We start from the raw sequence: 23,289 nt of genomic DNA on the forward strand, positions 1-23,289 counted from the left end.
AGCCGGTTACTTGGGCTGATTATTAATCTCTGCAAGCTGATCAGCTATGTCTATAAGGAAATGTCAATAGCTGCAGAAGGTCTCTGAAAATCCACATCAAAAATGGTTTTACAGTGATTCTTCTCTCACATAAGTGTCCTGATACAATCTGAGGGAGGACGGGGGTAGTAACAATTCACTTACGAAAGCATGCTTTCATGAAGGTCATTTCTTTTTTTTCTTTTTTTTTAATTGGAGCACAGTTGATTAACAACGTTGTGTTAGTTTCAGGTATACAGCAAAGTGATTCAGTTATACATATACATGTATCTATTCTTTTTCAAATTCTTTTCCCATTTAGGTTATTACAGAATATTGAGCAGAGTTGTCTGTGATATACAGTAGGTCCTTGTTGGTTATCTATTTTAAATATAGCAGTGTGTACATGTCAATCCCAAATGCCCAATCTACCCCTCTAAAGATACTCCCTTGGGAGCTGAGATTGGAGAGTGCATAGTTGCCGTGACTGTCAGCTCTCCATCCTTGACTTCTACAGAAATAAACATCTTTGAGTATGGTGGGGGCCGCCCATCCTTTACATAAGCCTGTGACTGAATGGATATAAGTCTGCGAGGTAAAGCAGGAGAAAACTGAGCTCTACATTGTTCATAATTATGAGACTAATCTTTCTCTAAGAAGACACAGCATTTCAGTTATTACTTAACATTCCTCTGTCCACTGGCTTTCCACATACACTATTTATACCAAACCTATTTTCTAAACAAGTTACATATAACAATATGTATTGAAGACACTAACAAGATGAGATGATTTCTTCCTTTTGATGGAAAGATGGTCTAAAGATATATATTAAAAAAAAGCCTCAGGACAAAACTAAGACATAAACACAAGGAAAAGATTTACCTATGAGCCTACAATGTGGCTGATGACATCTGTGTTGATTAGCTGCCTTCATTCTCCACACCTGGTCAGTGGAGAAGTACCAACAACTTGCTTTCACATTTCTACCAGATATCCATTTTATTTTCAATTCCTAGAGCTCACTCAAGCCCACATCAACCTAAGCTTAAATTACTTAACCAGCCTTTTACCATGGCCTTCTTGACTCCTACAAGACAGATCTGTCCCACCCTGATTTTACAGACTGATGCATATCAGGATACGTTCTTCCTTTAAGAAAGGAGGAAAATGGTCCTGCTTTATTGTTACCCCATCTCCCCTTCAACAGTTGTATTTTCACTTTTTTGCCTATAAAGTTCTGCATCCTCGTCATGTTCTCTACCACACTGTAGGACTACAATAATACGTGTTCAACAAAATGGGCTCCAGTTAGCACATCTGGGATCCAAGTGGGAAAGTGCCAACCTAACGATACCCAAAGTAAGAACTACCCTAAAATAATATTAAATCCTGCCAATTGGCTCGCAAGATGATTTTGTTTTCAACTCTTTATAAGTCATATCTTTTCTGTTGTCTAAATAAACAAACTGCTATACCATGTACAAAAGAAGACAGGCAAAGAATACCTAATTACCAAAGAAGATACAAATAAAACTAGTCCTGTGAATGTCTAGTTGTGTTTAAAATTAGAGCTAGCGTAAAGGAAGAATGGGAGAGCTTAGTCAAAATTCAGATGATAATCCTCTTCTCACTCACCAAACCTTCTTTTAAAATGTTTCTTCTGCCTTGAAGAAAAAATAGCAAAGAATATACCTCATACAGCCTCATGAACCTTCCTTGTATATGGGGACAAACACAACAGTCTCTCTTTATATAAAAAGGTACTAAGGGTCCGGGACCCAGCCCCGTCCACCAGACACTGCACCAGCAGCCACGTTCCCACCACAAGAGGGCACATGCAGCCCACATAGGGGATACTCCCTGAATGCCTGGCTCTGGTGGCCAGTCAGTAATGCACTTCTGAGCCCCACAAGGCCATCTCCTAAATAAGGCCATTCCTTCAATTCTGGGAGAGATAGCTGATTTACCTAATACATAGAAACAAACACAAAATGAGGCAAAATGAGGAGACAAGGGAATAGGTTCCAACAAAAGAAAAAGACAAAGCCTCAGAAAAAGAACAAAAGGAAACAAAGATAAGCAATCTACCTGTCACAGAGTTCAAATTAATAGTCATAAAGGTAGTCATTGAACTTGGGAGAAGAATAGATGAACACAGTGAGAACTTCAACAAAGAGACAGAAAAATATAAGCAAGTACTAAACAGAAGTTATAACTGAACTGAAAAATGCACTACATGGGCTCACCAGCAGACTAAATGAGGCAGGAGGATGAATGAGCAAGCTGGAAGAGAAAACAATAGGACTCACCCAGACAGAGCAGCAAAAAGAAAACAAAAATTAAGTGAAGATACCTTAAGGGACCTTTGAGACAACATCAAGAAGAAGAATATTTATATTACAGGGGTCCTAGAAGGAGAAGAGGGAGAGAAAGGGCCAGAAAACTTATTTGAAGAAATAGTGGCTGTAAACTTCCCTAATCTGTGGAAGGAAAGAGACATCCAGGTCCAGGAAGCCCAAAGAGTTCCAAGCAAGATGAAACCAAAAAGACACACACCAAGACATATTATAATTAAAATGGTAAAAGTTAAGGACAAAGAGACAATCCTAAAAGCAGCAAAAGAAAAACAACTTGTTACATACAAGAAAAACCCCATAAGGCTATCAGCAAATTTTTCAGCAGAAACTTTACAGTCCAGAAGGGAGTGACACAACATGTTCAAAGTGCTGAAAGGAAAAACTTCCAACCAAGAATTCTGTACCCACAAAGTTATCATTCAGAATTGAAGGAGAGATTAAGAGTTTCCCAGATAAGCTAAAGCTAAAGGAGTTTATCACCACTAAACCAGCCCTACAAGAAATGCTAAAGTGACTTCTTTAAGCTGAAAAGAAATGGCACTAATTAATAATGAGAAAACACATAAAAGTAAAAACATCACTGGAAAAGGTAAATATATAATACAGGTAGTGAAACCACTTAAAATGCAAACATGAAGGTTAAAAGACAAAAGTAGTAAACTTAACTAAAATTAAAACAATTAGTTAAAAGATGCACAAAATGACATGTAAAATGTGTCATCAAAGGTATAAAATGTGATGGGGGGAGTAAAAAGATAAATTTGGACACATTCCAAAGCTTTAAGAGGTTACCAATTTAAAATGGGCTACTATTTACTAAGATGTTATATGTAAACCTCATTGAAACAACAGGGAAAAAAACTTGCAGTAAACACACAAAAGAAAATGACAAAGGAATGTAAGCATAACACACATACATACACACGTGCGTGCACACGCGCAAAAACCCACCAAGACACAAAGGAAGCAAGAAAGAGAAGAAATGAACAGAGAAGAACTACAAAAACAGCCAGGAAACAATTAACATAATGACAATAAGTACACACCTGTTAATAATTACTTTAAATGTAAATAGACTAAATTTGCCCATCAAAGGCAGAATGGCTGAATGGAGAGAGACTCATTTCACAAGAAAGGGTACACAGAGACTCAAAGTGAAGGGACTTAAAAAGACATTCCATGCAAATGGAAATGAAAGAAAGCTGGAGAAACTACACTCATATCAGACAAAATGGATTTTAAAACAAAGACTGTAATAAAAGACAAAGAAGGGCATTACATAATGATAAAGGGGTCAATCCAACAAGAAGATATAAGATTTATAAATGTATATGCACCCAGCAGAGGAGCACCAAGATATAGGAAAGCAAATATTAATGGACATAAAGAGATATTAAAGGCAATACAATAATAGTGGAGGACTTTAACACCTCACTTATATCAATGGATAGATCATCCAGATAGAAAATTAATATGGAAACACTGAATTTAAACAACACATCAGACCAAATGGACTTAATAGATATATACAAATACAGAATATTCCATCCAAAAGCAGAATACACACTCTTTTCAAGTGCATATGGAACATTCTCCAAGACAGACTACATGTTAGGTCACTAGACAAGTCTCAAGAAGACTGAAATCGTATCAAGCATTTTCTCCAACCACAATGGTATGAAACTAGAAATCGATCACAAGAAACAAAAGGAAAAACCACAAAAACATGGAGATAAGCCAACATGCTACTGAGCAACCAATGGCTCACTGAAGAAATCAAAGGACAAATAAAAAAATACCAAGAGATAAATAAAAACAGAAATACGACATGCCAAAATCAACAAGATGTAGCAAAGAAAGTTCATAGCAATACAGGCCTACCTCAAGAAACAAGAAAAACTCCAGTAACTTCACACCTAAAGGAACTGAAAAAAGAAGAACAAAGTCGTCCAAAATTAGTAGAAGGAAGGAAATAATCAAGAGTGGAAATAAATGAAAGAGATTAAAAAAAACAATAGAAAAGATCAATGAAGCTACGATCTGGTTCTTTGAAAACACAAAATTGACAAGCCTTTAGCTAGACTCACCAAGGGAAAAACGAGGGCTCAACTAAATAAAATCAGAGATCAAAGACGGGAAGTAACAACCAGAGAAATACAAAGAATCATAAGAAACTACTACAGACAATTACAAGCTAACAAATTGGACAACCTAGAAGAAGTGCATCAATTTCTAGAAACACACAACTGAATCATGAAGGAATAGACCAATTACTAGTAAGGAGATTGAAACAGAAATCCAAAAATCTCCCAACAAACAAAAGCCCAGGCAGATGGCTTCACTGGTTAATTCTACAAAACACTCAAAGATTTAATACCTATCCTTCTCAAACTCTTCCAAAAAAACTGAAGAGGAGAGAAATCTTCCAAACACATTTTATGAAGCCAGCATTACCCTGATGCCAAAACCAAACAAGAACACCACAAAAAAAGAGAATTACAAGCCAATATCCTTGATGAACATAGATGAAAAGAATCCTCAACAAAATATTAGTAAACGAAATCCAATGATACATTAAATACATTAAGAGGATCTTACATCATGATCAAGTGGGATTTATTCCAGGGATGTAAGATTGGTTCAACATCCATAAATCAATCAACATGATACATCGTATCAACAAAATTAAGGATAAAAACCATATGATCATCTCAACAGATGCCAAAAAAGCATTTCACAAAATTCAAAACTCTCAACAAAGTTGGTATAGAGGGCATGTACCTTTACATAATGAGGCCATATATGACGAACCCACAGCTAACATCATATCCTAACAGTGAAAAGCTAAAAGCTTGTCCTGTAAGATCAGGAAAAAGACAAGGATGCCCGCTCTCACCTTACTTTTATTCAACATAGTATGAAAGTCCTAGCCACAACAATTAGGTAAGAAAAAGAAATAAAAGACATCCAAACCAGAAAGGAAGAAGTAAAACTGTCACTACCCACAGATGACATGATACCATACAGAGAAAACCCTAAAGCCTCCATCAAAAAAACAGTTAGAATAAATGAATTCATTAACGTTGCAGGATACAAAATCAATATACAGAAATCTGTGGCATTTATATACACTAATAGCAAACTACCATAAACAGAAACTAAGAAAACAATCCCATTTACAATTGCAACAAAAAGAATGAAATACCTGGAAATCAATTTAACCAAGGAGGTGAAAGACCTGTAAACTGAAAATTATAAGGCACTGGAAAGAAACTGAAGAAAACACAAATATATGGAAAGATATTCCATGCTCATGGATTAGAAGAATTTAAATTGCCAAAATATCCATGCTCTCTACAGATTCAATGAAATCCCTAACAAAATGCCAATGGCATATTTCACAGAAGCAGAACAAATGACTCTAAAAATTGTATGGAACCACAAAAGACCCCAAATGGCCAAAACAATCTTGAGAAAGAACAACAAAGCTGGAGGTATTACACTCCTTGTCTTGCAACTATACTACAAAGCTATAGTAATCTAAACAGCGTGGTACTGGAACAAAAACAGACACACAGATCAACAGAACAGAATGAGAGTCCAGAAATAAACCTTCACATATATGGACCATTAAATTATGACAAAGGAGCAAATAACATACAATGGAGAAATGACAGTCTCTTCAACAAACAGCATTGGGAAAACTGGACAGCAACATGCAAAAGAATGAAACTAGACCACTATCTTACACCACACACAAAAATCAACTCAAAAGGGATTAAACACTTGAATGTAGGAGGTGAAACCATAAAATTCCTAGAAGAAAACAGAGGTGGTAACAACACTGACATCGGTCTTGGCTATGTTTTTGTGGATCTGACTTCAAAGGCAAGGGAAACAAAAGGAAAAATAAACAAATGAGACTACATCAAACTAAAAAGCTTCTGCACAGCGAAGGAAACGACCAACCAAATGAAAAGGTAACCTACTGAATGGGAGATGATATTAGCAAATCACATATCCAATAAGGCATTAATATCTAAAAATATCAAAATATATAAAGAACTCATACAACTTAACAACAAAAGCAAAAATAAATAAATAAAACAACCCAACTGAAAAATGGTCAGAGGATGTGAACAGACGTTTTCCAAAACAACACAGAGAGATGGCCAAAAGACTCATGAAAAGGTGTTCAATATCATCCATTGTTAGGAAAATGCAAATCAAAACCACAATGAGCTATCACCTCATACCTGTTAGAATGGCTATTAACAAAGACAATAAATAACAAATGCTGGAGAGAATATGGAGAAAAGGGAACCCTAGTACACCGTTTCTGGAAATATAACTTGGTGCAGCCACTAGGGAAAACTGTATGGAGGTTCTTCAAAGAGTTAAGAAGAGAGCTACCATATGACCCAGCTATTCCTCTTCTGGGTATTTATCCAAAGAACACAAAAACATTAATTCAAAAAGACACATGCACCCTAATTTTCATTGCAGCATTATTTACAATAGTCAAGATATGGAAACAACATTAAGTGTCCATCAATAGATGAATATATATATGTGTACCATACATATTGTATATGTATGTATGCAACTCAGCCATGACAAAGAATGAAATCTTGATATTTGTGACAGCACAGATGGACATTGGAGGCATTCTGCTATATGAAGTAAGTCAGAGAGAGAAAGACAAATACCATATGATTTCACTCACATCTGAAATCTTAAAAAACAAAACAAATGGACAAAATAAAACAAACACATAGATACAGAGAACAGATTAGTGGTTACCAGAGAGGAAGAAGGTTGGGGAGTGGATGAAAGGGGTAAACGGGGTCAAGTGTATGGTGATGGATGATAACTAGACCTGTGGCGGTGATCACTGTGTAGTGTACACAGATGTCAAATTATAATGCTGTACACCTGAAATTTATATAATTAAAAAAAGAGGTAGGGCTTCCCTGGTGGCGCAGTGGTTGAGAGTCCGCCTGCCAATGCAGGGGACACGGGTTCGTGCCCCAGTCTGGGAAGATCCCACATGCCGCGGAGCGGCTGGGCCCGTGAGCCATGGCCGCTGAGCCTGCGCGTCCGGAGCCTGTGTTCTGCAACGGGAGAGGCCACAACAGTGAGAGGCCCGCACACCGCAAAAAAAAAAAAAAAAAAAAAAGAGGTAGGAAGGACATAAATTTGGAGTGGGCAGGTATAAACAAAAACACAACATACACTGAACTTTTTGAGTTACGTTACTACCACTTCTAAGGAAATAAAAACACAAAGATAACCTGAGAACGAAATAAAAGGAAGCCTTTGATTTTTGCATCTTCTTTTTAGCACTTAGCAGCCTACCTCATATTTTGCTATTTCCCAACAACTGACGTAGCCAAATCTACTCAGCTTTGAGGTTTGTGAGACTATTAAATGCTATATGAAAATGAACGATATGGCTTCTACAAAATAATAAAAAGAATTTCAGAAAAAATTTAACAGCTGCTCTATTTAAAGAAATCTAGCTAGATAATATATCCATTTCAGTTCATCTTAATCATCAACAGAGATCTTTAAGCAAGTAACTAGAATTCTAAAGTCTTCTGCAAATAACAAGTTTAATGCCATTAAATCACATGTTAAAAAGGAAAATAAATGAGCATTGTGTATGCAGTATGGCTAAATGTGCCAATACCAATTAAAGCCTTTGTTAAAGTAAAGATATTAAGTGTCTTTAATTAAACTTGGGGGGTGGGGTTGAAAAACGATGTCTAACAGCGGAGGGCGTCTCTCCTATTTCACACCAGCTAAGCTAGGATTCTCCACTTCTAGGTCTATCCTACTTCAGCTCATGCTAACAGGCTTGCTGACTGCTAATGACGACTTTCTGATCTGCCTAATGCTGAACTGAAACCAATTCTGAGTCTTTTCCAGGGTTGCCTGTTGGGTCCATCGCATGGTTTCATACCTTACTCAATGCAGAAGAAATAACATACCACAAAACCACTTCACTCAAATACCAAATCTGTGACCAAATCATACAGCTGAGGAAACTCTCCAGTCATTCAAACTAGTTCCTTGAATCTTGGCAAATAATCTACCTAAATTTACACAAAAATAATTTGTCCTGGATTTTATTAAGTCAAATTTAACTTGTACTACAGTGAATAAATGGGGGGAGGGTAAAGGTGGAAACATACTTGCATTTAAACCTTCTATCGGACTCATAATAAACTAAAAAATTTGGAAAAATCATCAACCAAAGTTGGCTACTAATGCATCCCTTAACCAAAACTAGGTAAGCATGGAAAGTGACTCAACTACCATCAATAAGAAAAAATACATAAAAAGATTAAACTTTTGAAAATTTCAAATAGAGTTGACAATTAGATGACTCAGGCTACTGAAAAACATTTAAGTCTTGGTGATAAGAAGAGATTTTTTTTTTTTGAAAGGGTAGAGTTTTCAATGTGCTAAGTAATAATCAACAACATAGCCTTTTAATATCCTTTCCTTGTATGCTTCCTTTCAAAAGCATTTTCACCACCTCTTCATTTATCTTTTTTTAGAATATGCAAAACATGGATCCCACTTTGTTCTCCCTGAAATAATTCTTTTTCACACAACTTGAGTTTCACTAAAGCTTAGCTACAAATAATAGGTGGGGGAGGGGAGAGGATAAATAACAGGTTTTAATTGCTTTATCTTATGACCTGTAAGATAAAACAAAATCACCCCATGACCAAAATCATGGGCTTTTCTGATTCTAACAACTTCCGGAAAAATCAAAGGCTGCAATCCAGAAGGATCAATGTAAAGTTATAAAAAGACAAAATGTACAATAAGACATCATATAGGTGGTGAACGTAAAAACAGACTACAGGAATTAAATATTTGTCCATCTTCTTTTTTCCCTTAAAATTAAAGAGTTGTACAGAATTTATATATGGCCTAAAAATTAGGAAAGCTATGATTGTACACCATTTTGAGTATTCCCATAAAAGATGTGCTAAATACCACTTCAGCAGCTTCTTACCCATTAATAATAATCATTCAGCAACCCAATGATCAAAAAATTAGTAAACTACGTACACATGACTGGCTATTCTGATTCAATTCCTAAAAATACCCCCCAAAGTAGATGTGATTCCCTCTTTGGTCATTACCTTTATGAAACAGAGTCAATTCAGTTTTGCTCAAGGGCCGATGAGCCCAAGTAGGTATTGTTTTACATCGCCTTGATATTGCTCCCCTCCTACTTTCCAACATTTGCCTCGTTCACGAATTTTTTAACACTTCCTCCAGAGGACAAGTGATAGATAAGACAAGGCTCAATTCAAACCAGTCAGCTTTACTCCTTATTAGCAACTCCGTTGAGAGAGTGAACACGAGAAAAGAAACAGAGAATAAGAAGTTGGCTGGGCTCAGAAGCTGAAACTAAGGGCTAAAAGGAAGCTCTGAAAGTACAGGTTGACTTTAATAAATCATGCCCATTCTCTAGAAAATGAGGATCTGATTTTAAAACTAACGTGTGTGCATGTGTATATGTGTGTGTGTGTAATATATAAGTGTATACACACACACACACACACACACACACACTACAGGAGGCATTCTGAGTCCTCGTGTACAGATCCCCTGAGAGTTAGTTAAAGACCGGTGTCACCTGCTTGCATGGGTCTTTGGATATTAGCTATGTGACATTTCATTATACAGCTGCTTACGATGGAGGTATTGTATGTTTCTATCTTCATTTCCTCCTTCCCTTTGACAATCACCTCACACCTCCAAACCAATAAAACCTTGGTAGTTTCGATCTTATTCTCCACGCCAATAACTACGTGATTACAAATCAGCAACTGGGGTCTCGCTATGGCTCACAGCCTTGTTTTGTAGGGATCAGTGTTTAAAATTCCAATTTCTAGGCTCCAGTAAAAACGAGGCAATCTGGCAATACTGAGACAAGGTGGCCACATGACAACAGAGAGTTGGAACAGCGTGGCTTGGATGGAAAGTAAGGACTTCCACTGGTCAGAGTCCCACTGCAGCTCGGTCCACTCAGCCTAGCCCCCGACCGTGGTCAATTTGCCACCCCACCCCACTTCCTTGCCTTACAAGAAAGTCAGAAAACCGGACGGTGCAGAAGCACAGACCCCAGCGCCACAGGGACCCGTGCCTTTGATCTCAATGCATTTAACATCAGACTCCAATCTGCTCCTCTCATGAAAGATCTACTTTCATTTTAGTTCCTCTTCCATTTGTCTCGGGGTTATGTAACCTCACAGGAGGTCACACAAGTCTCCCCAAAAAGAAATTTTAGCTGTCTTTTCAAAGTAAAAAAAGAACTGTGAATAACAAAGACAAACACAAAACTGAAACGTGCATTCTCTCCCTGACAAGGAAAGATTTACCACCCCCCCCGCCCCGTTAATCTCAAAAATCATAATCTTAAGGGGAAAAGAAGTTAAAATCCAAAGGATGGAAGACCATGGCCCGCCCTGGGGTCATAGGCTTTGCCATATTCGCAACAGATTATCAAGAAGAAACATGTAATTAACATCTTACCATCTTCCAGTTCAAGACAAAGATTATATACAGCCACGGGTCTCTTAGTCCTCTGGCCCTGTCTCTTCGATTGCCTTGGTGGAGCATTCGGGGGTGATGCTGACAGGGCGACTGGCTCAGGCAGTGTGGCGTCAGGCAGGGTCCTAAAAATCTGCCATCAAAACATGAAGGACATTAATTGTTTTCCATGAACAGAAACCTGGGTTTTCCAACAGTCATACCAGTACCGAACAACATTTGGAGTTCATCCAAAAGGGACTGTTGGAGCCAAAAATCCATGCCTTCAAATTTTGGGTATTAAGCCGTAAGTCTTTATTTTTTAACAGAGATTTCAAAATAAAATTTCTCATTAAAATTAAGTAAAAGCAGCATCAAATCATTATATTTAAAAACAGATTCATGCCCAAACTAAACAAGTATAACTATCTTCACCAGATGTAGACAATACCACAGCTCTTCATCCACAAAGGAAGTAATCGGGATAAAATATTAAAAACAAATATCCCATTCAATTTCACACAGAGTTATATCTATGCCAAAATGCTAGTCTCAATTTTTTTTTCAAACTACAGAAACAGAAACATATGACCGCAAATATTTTTTACACATTTAAAAATAGCCTGTGCTTTACGAAATTACCTTTCGGATTCCCACGCGCATTTTTCAGAAAATGCTTCGTAGATTTCACCAATTCGTTTAATACCTTCCAACTTCTCTTAAATATTTCCCCTCCATTTATGAAACCTAGAGTATCAGCACCTTGATTATCTACAGTGTCATCCATCTATCAGCAATAACAACATTAATTAAAACGTGCTGCTTCTTTGCTCAGCAATTTTTTTTTTCTCTTGAGAAAAGCAAACTATGCCATAAAGGGAAGCATATCATACAGAGGTGATTCATAATAAAATTTTCATAGCTGCCAAGACCTGAGTTCAGAAGCTTCCTGTCCCCAATAACACTGGAGTCCCTTCAGCCCTCAATGAAGTCATAACATAAAATATTTAGACATCACCCTGACACTGTATCTCCAGAAGGCTGATGTTCTAAAGGTAGATGCTCGAAGAAAGCCAGCTAGCATTAAACAAACTGTAAATATAAAACTCACAATAAAAGGCCCTGTGTGAAAGCCCCACTGTTACAAGGAGATTATTATTTATATACTTGAATAAAAACATGACCTGTGTATACGCGTGAGCGTATCGCATATATGTATCACATTTAATAGCTAACAAACGTGTCAGAATTATATTCATGGTCTAAAAGTTCTCACCTAAAAACTACTGTATACCAACAGAAATAAACAATTTCAACAGAGCATTTACTTTCTAAGTACCATACTGCCCCCTCATGTGTAAACTGAATAAAAAATGGTTTAAATTACTGTGGACAAATATTTGCTAGTTAAGAGTTAGTTTTGTCCTCCAACTGGTAACCTGCTAATACCATATTTCCACAGACTTTGTGCTCCAATAGGGCAGTCTGGAAACAGCAAACTACTCATCTGCCCAAAATCCTCTGCTGTCCCTACTAGAGAATGGACCTGAGGACACAGGGAGGGGGAAGGGGAAGCCGGGACGAAGTGAGAGAGTGGCATGGACATATATACACTACCAAATGTAAAACAGCTAGCTAGTGGGAAGCAGCCAGATAGCACAGGGAGATAAGCTCGGTGCTCTGTGACCACCTAGAGGGGTGGGAAAGGGAGGGTGGGAGGGAGACGCGAGAGGGAGGAGATAGGGGGATATATGTCTATGTATAGCTGATTCACTTTGTTATACAGCAGAAACTAATACACCATTGTAAAGCAGTTACACTCCAATAAAGATGTTAAAAAACAAAATCCTCTGCTGTCTAGACTATCATCCACATCTGGACTTATGGCCATCTCTCATTGTTCAAATTAAGGAAGGTTGTGAAGTAGAGGGAACAGGAGAGAAGTTAGGTTGTGAAGAGGATGACAATGGTGAAGGACAGAAGAAAAGGTGGGAAAACTTGATCCCATCAAAAGAAACTAGCACCTGTGGGTGACCAACACTGGGAATAGCTCATTGACTTATGTTCGATCTTTATAAACATGGCACATGGCTCTGGAATGGTACTCGAATAAGAAACCAAACAACACAGAGCCAATATATCCAAAGTATAAATAAACAGTGGAAAGGTTATATCCCAAGAACCGGCACTGGATAGCTGATAACCTTCCGAGCAGCTCTTCCTGGAAGATCGCACTGACTGGAATGATGAGAATGCTGACCATGGTTTCCCCTCCCTGCCCCACTCTCCTCCACCACCACACAGAGTGAGGGTGAGGGTAGTAAGGTGTGAGAGCAGCCCCGGTCTGCAGAGCCAGAATACCAAGCAAACCGGGACCCAAGAGTGTGACTCCAATGTTCCTGGGGGGCTGATCTGAGACATCCCAGAGCTGGGCCTCCAGAAGTCTCCAGAAGACTTATGACATCGTTCAGTTTACATCAGAGTATCTAGGAAACTATTATTGAGCCATCAAAAAGAAGAAAGTCCTGCTACATGCAACAGCATGCATGCACCTTCAACCTCAGTGAAATAAGTCAGACAGAGAAGGACGACACTTTATGATGTCACTTATACGTGGAATCTTAAAAAAGAAAAAAAAAAAACTCATAGAAACAAAGAACAGACTGCAGATTGGTGGTTACCAGAGACAGCTCTGGGGATGGATGAAGGTGGCCAAAAGGTACAAACTTCTTCCAGTTATATGATAAATAGGTTCTGGGGATGTAACGTCCAGCATGGTGAACACAGTTGCCAGCACTATATTATATACTTGAAAGTTGCTAAGAGAATACATCTTAAAACTTCTCATCACAAGAAAAAAAAAAATTGTAACTATGTGAGGTGATGATGGATGGTAATTAAATTTATTGGGGTAATTTCTCACAATATATACCCATATCAAATCATTATGTTGTACACCTTCAACTAATACAATGTTATATGTCAATTACATCTCAATAAAACTGGAGGGGGGAGAATATCTAGGAATGGGGACTGGGCTTGGGGGGGGTTGTTTTGTTTTTCTGTGGTTTGCATTTTAAAGCTCCCCAGGTGATTCTTTTGTATAGTCAAGGCTAAGAAATACCCATTAGGCAGTCATTCCACAGCATTCTGTACTTGTCTTGGATGGACCAAAATCTAAATTGAAACACCAGAAAAATTAGTTCAAAAAAAGTGGCACTGGGGCTTCCCTGGTGGCGCAGTGGTTGAGAGTGAACCTGCCAATGCAGGGGACACGGGTTCGTGCCCCGGTCCGGGAAGATCCCACATGCCGCGGAGCGGCTGGGCCCGTGAGCCATGGCCGCTGAGCCTGCGCGTCCGGAGCCTGTGCTCCGCAACGGGAGAGGCCACAACAGTGAGAGTACCGCAGGAAAAAAAAAAAAAAAAAAAGTGGCACTGGACATATGCAATCAATTCCTTGGATCTTCCCAAGTCCTAATCAGGCATGAAATGTTTCAAAGCTTCTAAAGACCAACCATTCCCTCAAAAAATTCTGTGTATTAGCATTTCAAAGAGCTAACCTATCATCAAATTAGGTGGTTCCAAAGCACAGATGCTAACTTGAAAAGGTACTATCCTGGCTTTTAAGTCTTCCCAGCTATGGAGGCTTAGACATATTATTAAAAGAGTGTATTTCATCTTCTCATTTATATAGTGAGAGCCATAATACTTATGTCTCAAGTTATTACCGGGATTAAATGAGACATTCATAAAGTATTTGGTACAGCACTTGGTACATAGTAACCAGAAGTAAATGGTAGCTTTTCTATTTGTAAATATGATCACATCCAGTAAATAGTGATAATAAAAATGGATGCAGACCCTCGTTACTCTACTAAACCACTGTTTTGAGAGGTCATTAATTTCTTGAGGTCTTGACTTCCTCAAATTCAGCGTTTAGTTAATCAAAAGTGTTTGCGGAAAAACTCATCAAGAAATGGACTAAAGGGAAGCAATAAACAGAGGCTCTTGTCAAAATTCCAAAGTCACCTAGAATCACACGGTTGTTTTGTGTATTTACTTCCACATTTCAGCACTGAAATTTGAGATTTAAATTACTTTCTCTATCATTCATTACTTAATAAACACCTACGAGGTGGTAGGCTTTCTCTAAAGCACTTCAATATCCTCAAGAACCTCTGAGGTACGTATTGCTCTTCACAGTTTAAAACAATAAAAGCTCAAAGATTAAACAATCAGCCCAAGTCTCCACAGTGTGAAGATGGCACAGTTGGTATCTTAACTCTCAACTCTGATTCCAAAGCCCCCGCTGCCAGTTGAAAAAACAAACAAAATTTAATTCTTAGGGGAAAAATCACCAATTATACTGTTCCGTATCTGTTTAGAAAGAGTAAACCTGGAGATTATAGACTCACCATCACTGTGCTATGTTCTTCTAGATGTTTCAAGAATGCATTACCTTTTATATGCATTTAACCTTGTCTGCCAATGCATCAACCTCAGTTCTCAATTCTCTTTTTTTTAAAGCTATTGATACAAAGCTATGCTCTCATGGTTCTCTCTGAAACATCAGAAATGATTTTAAAAGATACTCTTTTTAAATTCAGAAGAGGAAGAAACAGTAAATTATTTACTTTAAAATTTGGTCTTCTTTCTTGGCAATCTGATTCTAGAAGTTAAAAGTTAGCTGATCTTGTTCTGTGTAGCCAATGTGTGTCTTCTTTAAATATAACACTGATTTTCCAATTCTAGAACCATGGCATGGATGCAAATTCCTCTAGCACCCAGGTCTCCTTCCAGAATTGTGTGACTCTCCTAACTTCCCTACATCATGTCACCTTTGTTCTGGGGCAAAAGATGAAATTACCTTAAGGAATAGATCAAGTCTACTCAAAACTTATTTTTTTCAGGGTAGAAAATTTCTTCACTTCACCTACGTATTTACAACATAAGAAAAACTCAAACCAGACAATCCAATGACAAAAAACAAAACTCCACACGTAGGTGTCAGGTAAGGAAGTGCTTATTCAGGTCTCTGAAGAGTGCTAGCACAAACAAAGTCTGGCACTATTGCTCAGAGTCACAGATTCCTTACACACAACAACTGGATGTTTATGCCCACGGGACGCAGCCATACATATAAACACCTCCCCAAGTCCTTCCATTGCGCTCTGCTACCAGGGGCCACGTGTGGAAATGACCAGTCCACCTCTGCTGGAAATACTTTGCAGAGAATAGGAAACAAGAATGGGCTCTGCAAATTTCACTTTAGTACCCAACTCAAACCTACAGCATTTGGTTCAGCTGAATTAATAAATACTATGGGTAAAGGAAATTAAGGGGAATGAGGTCATTCTTTTCTAAAAAGCTGTTTCTCCAGAAGAGTTCAGTGATGTTTCTTGTGATTAGAAGATTACTAATATGTTTGTATATTCCTGTCATCTTGAACAATGACAGTTGCAACTATTGGGTACTTGCGCTATGGCTGACATTATGCCAAGTACTTGACTTACAAAGATTTGAACCCAGATTTCCTGATTCCAGCGTGCATGTCTTGGTCATCATGCCCGCCTGCCTCTGATATCACACACTCGTATTAAGTCCCATTCATATTATGTCCTCTTTGGTGATGTCATATCTCTCATAACTATGTGACCCATAACAGAGGTACAGCCAGAAGACAGTTGGAAATTAATGCATACTCCCCTTAGTAAACCTTTAACATGGAAAGAAGGGAAAAATAAAATTTCCAATCTCTTTCTAAAATACATCACGATATTGCTGTACACCTGAAACTAACTCAACATTGTAAATCAACTATATTCCAATAAAGTTAAAAAATTAAAAAAATTAAAAATACAACAAACTAAGGAATACAACAAAAAGGGCACAGACTCACAGACACAGAGAACAAACTAGTGGTTACCAGTGGGGAGAGGGAAGGGGAGAAGGACAATCCAGGGGTAGAGGATTAAGAGGTACAAACTATTGGGTATAAAATGAGCTACAAAGATATGTTGTACTACACAGGGAAAAGAGCCAGTATTTTGTAATAACTGTAAATGGAGGGTCACCTTTAAAAATTGAATAAAAATTAAAAAAAATTTTAATAAAATTACATGACCTTAAAAAATAAAATAAAACACATAAATACAAAATGGCCAAATATTTCTTTCAGCTTCAGAGTCTCTAGTGTGTTTAGACAAATACTCGTTACCTCGGGGCTGTATGACTCTTAAGTTGCCTCCAAGGTAGCCTGAACCATCCATCTACAGCATCACTTCAGAGTTTAGCTATGGTGGGAACAGTCCACGGAAAGCTCTGAAACCTTTCCAGCTGTCTGTCCTTGAATCAGCACTACCCCGTGACCAAATATGGGTCTTTTATAGAAAACTTTAACTAGAATTAATGATAGCGACTGAGAGTGAGACAACAGTTGGGTTCAGGCTAGACGCTGGAAATAGTCTAAGGCTTCATGTTTGTTCTGGTTCATCCAAACGCAGAATCTCAGAGCTGAAAAGGCTCCTGGTTATAATTTCAGCCACCCCTGTATTTCACAGGGGAACAAACTGAGGCCCTGTGGCTAAAGGTTCGCTCACATTCACACCACCACCAGCGGCAGACCCAGGCTTTGTTCCCGGACCAAGGCCTCAACATCCACTGCTATCTCCCATCTTGTTGGCACCAGCCCTTTCTCTCCAACAGACTGTCCTCTATGCATGTACTTCCTCATCGGGGGAGGTTTTTGCTCGGTGGTTGAAATTCCTCTAAGTGCTCTCACATGCATTATCGGACACAAGCCTCAACACACAGAGCTGTGAGGCTGACACAGGAGCATGTTACAGGGTCTTGCTCGGAGCCCTGCTGACGCCTGTCAGCATGAAACCATTTCCATTACATCACAGGGGAGAGGGAGAAGGGCAGCCAGGAAGAATGAGAGGGGGGAAGTGGGCAGGAGAGACAGCCAGCCCAATGGGCATCCATCCCACAGGCTCCGGCTTGACAGGCTCTGGCTTGACAGCGGCCCTGACTTACCATGAGCTTTTTTTTTTTTTTTTTTAATTTATTTTTGTCTGTGTTGGGTCTTTGTCGCTGTGTGCGGGCTTTCTCTAGTTGCGGCGAGCGGGGGCTACTCTTCATTACGGTGTGAGGGCTTCTCATTGCAGTGGCTTCTCTTGTTGTGGATCACAGGCTCTAGAGCACAGGCTCAGTAGTTGTGGCACACGGGCTTAGTTGCTCCGTGGCATGTGGGACCTTCCCAGACCGGGGATCGGACCTGGGTCCCCTGCATTGGCAGGTGGATTCTTAACCACTGCGCCACCAGGGAAGCCCGCCATGAGCTTTTTGAAGAACAACTTCAATTTTGGTTTACAACCGAAAGAAAAAAAAAAAAAAGAAACTAAATTTGGTTTACAACCAATTTATCAATTGGTAGAGTTCCTGTTTTTCTTTTTCTTTCTAAGTTTCCAACTTTAATTTCTGGAGACATTTTCCGACCCCTTCCCAAGTCCTAATGGGATATACATAGTGATTTCTGCAGTTCCCTGTGCACTAAATAGAGGAGAATACGTAACTGACTTTGGGTCTTGACTTCAAGCTTTCAGTAAATGATAACCTTTATCAACAAGACTTTATAAAATGGAATGTACCTCAGAACTACCCACCCCAAACCATGGGCATTTTCAGTGACATAAACTGTGGATACAGCATCAGTGCCCTGGTCTTCCTAATGTTCAACAAAGACCAAAAGCGGTAATAATAACAGTAATAATAATAATAACTTTGATAACATACTGGAACCAAGTGGTATTAAAGAAATTCACATAGGCTCATGGAGTAACTTTCTCCCCAATCAGCTCATGAGGTGAACCTCTCCTAATTAAGCCAAAGTTGCATCACTCTTACATTCATGGTGCAAACACATATTCCCAGTTATAAAATGTTGTTTTTTGGTTTACAAACCTTTAAAAACACGCCAGTGTGGTTTTTGTACAACTTCTTCCGAAGTTCTTTTCTTTCTCTCTTTGCCACCCTTCGTCTTTCCAGGACTCAAGCCTGCCTTAGAAACATGTGGTCCTAACGGCGGCACAGAGGATCAGAACACAGGAGGCCTAGCATCTGCAGTCCCCAAAGGCCTGGGGGTCCGCAAAAAGAGGCCTCCCCCAGTCAGGGCTAGCTCTGGCCATGACAAAGGCAGGACTCTCCCTCAATGTTCCTTGTGAATCTTTAAACTGAATATGAGTAAACACATTTAAAACCCACTCATCATCTTATGAAATTTTCAAGGTAAATGACATTGTTTTCCTTTGGCATATAAGCCGTGACCCCTAGTTATTTGGGTAGGCAGGAATGACCATTTCCCCCTGGACCTATTAATTCTACAGAAGGAAATGTGTGAATTTTGATCAGTGAAGAAAACATCTCCTGAAGACATGTATATGATTATATTTATCAGAATCATCTGAAATCTTTTTCCAAGTATGTACGCCCCCAGGCATGGCCTACATATTTAAGAGAGAGTGCAACACGTTTTTTTTTTTTTCTCCTCCCATTTTAGCGATCAGAAAAATAAAATGCCTAAAGCAAAACCATGTTTTGAAGGTGGTCAATGGTGGGACTTTATGAGAAGCTGCATGGGGAGGGGTGGAGTGTGGTTTCAACCTTCATATTTAATCACTGCTCCTAAAATTTATGGGGCTAGTTTGGTTTTCATTTTTTAATAATAAATTTCTTTCAAATTATAATTTATCCATGTTACAAAAGTGATAACATATTACATTCCCTGCAGAAATCCTGATAAACACACACAAAAAAACTCTTTAAAGATGAAAACCACCCATCATCCCACACACAGAGACATTTCAGTTAAAATGTTGATGACTATTTATCAGAGTTTTTTCTTCCCGTGCAACATTTGTCTCATTTTAAAGAAGTCAATCCATCAGGACAACTGTATCTGGGGTCCAGGTTCCTAGAATTTACCAGTGTGCAGTCCCTAGTTACACGTGAGAGGTGACCTCTGCTATATGCATCTGTTAGGAAGAAGCTTTGGGCAGGATTCGATTTCTAAACACATTAGGACTCAGCTAGATTTTACCCCCCAATTGAAACGTTTCTAATTAGGAGTTTAGAAGATAGTCGTGCATAATTTTAAGAGTATTCCAAACAGCCCAATGTTTAGACAGACCCTCATGCCTGCCAACTCAAGGTTATGTGAAGGTCACACATACTGAGGGCCGACAGCAGCCTTTCCTTCAGTGTGTACGATTTATTTTCGTAAGTCTTAAATATGATGAAAGCATCAACGATACCGAGTTCCTGCACCTTACAAGGAACATCTCAAAAGGTTAATGCTTAGATTCTTGGATTCCACCTCAGTTTGGAACTCGCTCACCCTCCGTCATTTGCAGCTGTGTTTGAAATGCCAAAAAAGGAAGATTTCCCTCAACTGATCACACTTCGCCTAGGACCAGCTTTGACACAAAGGCTTCCAATCATGATGAAAAGTGCAATGATGCGTTAAGTGTATTCCTTAAATTGGAAGGACAGAGAACAGTCAGGATAAAACAACCAGAGAGGGCTTCCCTGGTGGCACAGTGGTTGAGAGTCCGCCTGCCGATGCAGGGGACACGGGTTCGTACCCCGTTCCGGGAAGATCCCACATGCCGCGGAGCGGCTGGGCCCGTAAGCCACAGTCGCTGAGCCTGCACGTCTGGAGCCTGTGCTCCACAACAGGAGAGGCCACAACAGTGAGAGGCCTGCGTACCGCAAAAAAAAAACAAAACAAAAAAACCACCGGCCACTGGTGATTGATTCAACCCCCAGCCCCTCTTCGCTCCCCCCAAATCCGGGGGTGGGAATGAACATTCCAATCCTTTATTCATGGTTGATTCTCTGGCAATCTGCCCCCACCCTTAGGTGCTTTCCAAAAGTCATCTAATTAACATAAGCCCAGTCGTGGTGCAAAGGGCCTTGTCATGAATAGGAAGACACCCATTTCATCTTTATGGCCCTGAAGGGACTTCAGGAACTGAGGACGAGAAACGAGAAGCGAAATATAACAAAGATGCACCTACTGCTCTTATCGCTCAGGAAACTCCAAGGGTTCTGGGAGCTGGGAGCCAGGCACTGTGGACAAAGACCAAATGTATATTTCTTATTATAAACCACATCAAAGAATGTAACCAGGAAGGTAGGAAATTCAAAACAAAGTCGTACAAGTGAAGGACCCCGAAAGAAATCCAACGGGTGCTGTACCAATTCTCAGATTCTAAAAACACTCTCATGTGGAAGAGGGATTCACCTTGTACTTGGCCCAGAGGTTAAACTGGGGCTAATGAGTTGAGATTATAAACAGGCACATGTCAGCTGAATATGAGGGGAAACAACTTTCTGGACTGGTGAAGTTGCACAACTTCTGAGCAGGTCAACTTGGGAGATACTGAGTTCCGTGTCACCAAAGTTTTACAAGGTAAGAATAGAGGTATTCCAAAAGAGGTTCAAATACTACATGCAGGGCTCAAATAGCTGACCCGTGCATCTACGGGGGACAAAATACATGCCCATCGCCCGAAGACATTCTCACTCACCAAGCTATGTGAGCCAAATGACTCAGCCTTCTCAATACAGAAGCCAGCATGTCAAGCTGCGCTGTCACCCTTTTCTGCCGACAGGGCAACCTTTCCGAATCCCTGATAAACACAGCCTGTGCCATGCCGGGACTTGAACTCCCTTCGTTCCCGACCCCAAGTCGGCCACATTCAGAGTTCTGATTTCATCAGCAGTGCACAGTTATTAACATGTCAAAGGAGGGACCTAGGCTGTTCGGGGAGTAATCTCATCTTAATATACCTCTTAACCTGGTTTTCTCTTTCCCAAAAAAGAACATGCCATATATTAACAAGTACATGAAAAGGCTCTGTAAACCGTTATAATTTCATAAATATATTCATCATAAAGTCATCCTTATTTGGCCCCCAGAAATACTAACTTTATAATTATTCCAGAGACATATCCAAGAGCATAATAGCCTCCTAGAAGTTTCCTAAGAGCCACAGCACCTACTGGCATTTTAACCTGATTTTCCTGTATCACAGTATGCAAAAATATGCAGACACACACAAAAAGACTATACAGGTGCTATAGTCGTACTGAGTACTATTCCCAAGAAGACCTGAGAGTTCCACTGACAAGTCAAGTCCGTGTGTGGGGAAAGGATGGGAGAGACAGGAGGGCAGGGAAGGTGGAAACTTAGCCAGGTAGTGAGAGCTCTAAAATTGCTGTCAATATGGGGAGAATACTATGAGAAGAAAATTGATGACCTGCAGAACCAGCACTGTATTATCATCTTTACAACTTTTATTGTATGAAAGATGCATATAACATTTGTTCTGTAAATACATAACCTTTAAAAATATTCCCGTTTCAGAACACGCCTACACTGTTGGCGGGAATGTAAATTGGTATAGCCACTAAGGAGAAAAGCATGAAGGTTTCTCAAAAAACTAAAAATAGAGGTACTGTATGATCCAGCAATTCTGCTCCTGGGCATATACCCGGAGAAAACCATAATTCAAAAAGATACATGTGGAGACCTTCAAGATGGCACATGTAAGACGTGGAGATCACCTTCCTCCCCACAAATACATCAGAAATACATCTACATGTGGAACAACTCCTACAGAACACCTACTGAACGATAGCAGAAGACTTCAGACCTCCCAAAAGGCAAGAAACTCCCCCACGTATCTGGATAGGGCAAAAGGAAAAAGAAAAAACAGAGACAAAAGAATAGGGATGGGACCTGCAGCAGTGAGAAGGAGCCGTGAAGGAGGAAAGGTTTCCACACACTAGGAAGCCCTTTCGTGGGCAGAGACTGCGGGTGGCGGAGGCGGGAAAGCTTCGGAGCCACAGAGGAGAGCACAGCAACAGGGGTGCGGAGGGCAAAGCGGAGAGATTCCCGCACAGAGGATCGATGCCGACCGGCACTCACCAGCCCGAGAGGCTTACCTGCTCACCGGCCGGGGTGGGCGCGGCTGGGAGCTGAGGCTCGGGCTTCAGAGGTCAGACCCCAGGGTGAGGACTGGGGTTGGCTCCGTGAACACAGCCTGAAGGGGGCTAGTGCACCACGGCTAGCCAGGAGGGAGTCCGGAAAAGAGTCTGGACCTGCCTAAGAGGCAAGAGACCATTGTTCCGCAGTGCACGAGGAGAGGGGATTCAGAGCACCACCTAAATTAGCTCCAGAAGAGGGCACGAGCCGCAGCTATCAGCCCGGACACCAGAGACGGGTATGAGACGCTAAGGCTGCTACTGCAGCCACCAAGAAGCCTGTGTGCTAGCACAGGTCACTATC

General features: G+C 39.9%; 1 protein-coding gene across 3 annotated transcripts in view; it reads right to left on the bottom strand.

Annotated features, from left to right (window-relative positions):
• Positions 1 to 23,289, bottom strand: part of ARHGAP10 (Rho GTPase activating protein 10) — a 327,186-nt gene that overhangs the window by 42,308 nt on the left and 261,589 nt on the right. For all 3 annotated transcript variants that reach the window (XM_060298805.2, XM_070045536.1, XM_030878175.3), the window contains one exon: positions 10,941 to 11,091. In XM_060298805.2, the coding sequence (XP_060154788.1) occupies positions 10,941 to 11,091 (151 nt within the window). The remainder of the gene's footprint in view (positions 1 to 10,940; positions 11,092 to 23,289) is intronic.

Source organism: Globicephala melas, chromosome 5 (genome assembly GCF_963455315.2).
Source record: "Globicephala melas chromosome 5, mGloMel1.2, whole genome shotgun sequence".
NCBI lineage: Eukaryota > Metazoa > Chordata > Mammalia > Artiodactyla > Delphinidae > Globicephala > Globicephala melas.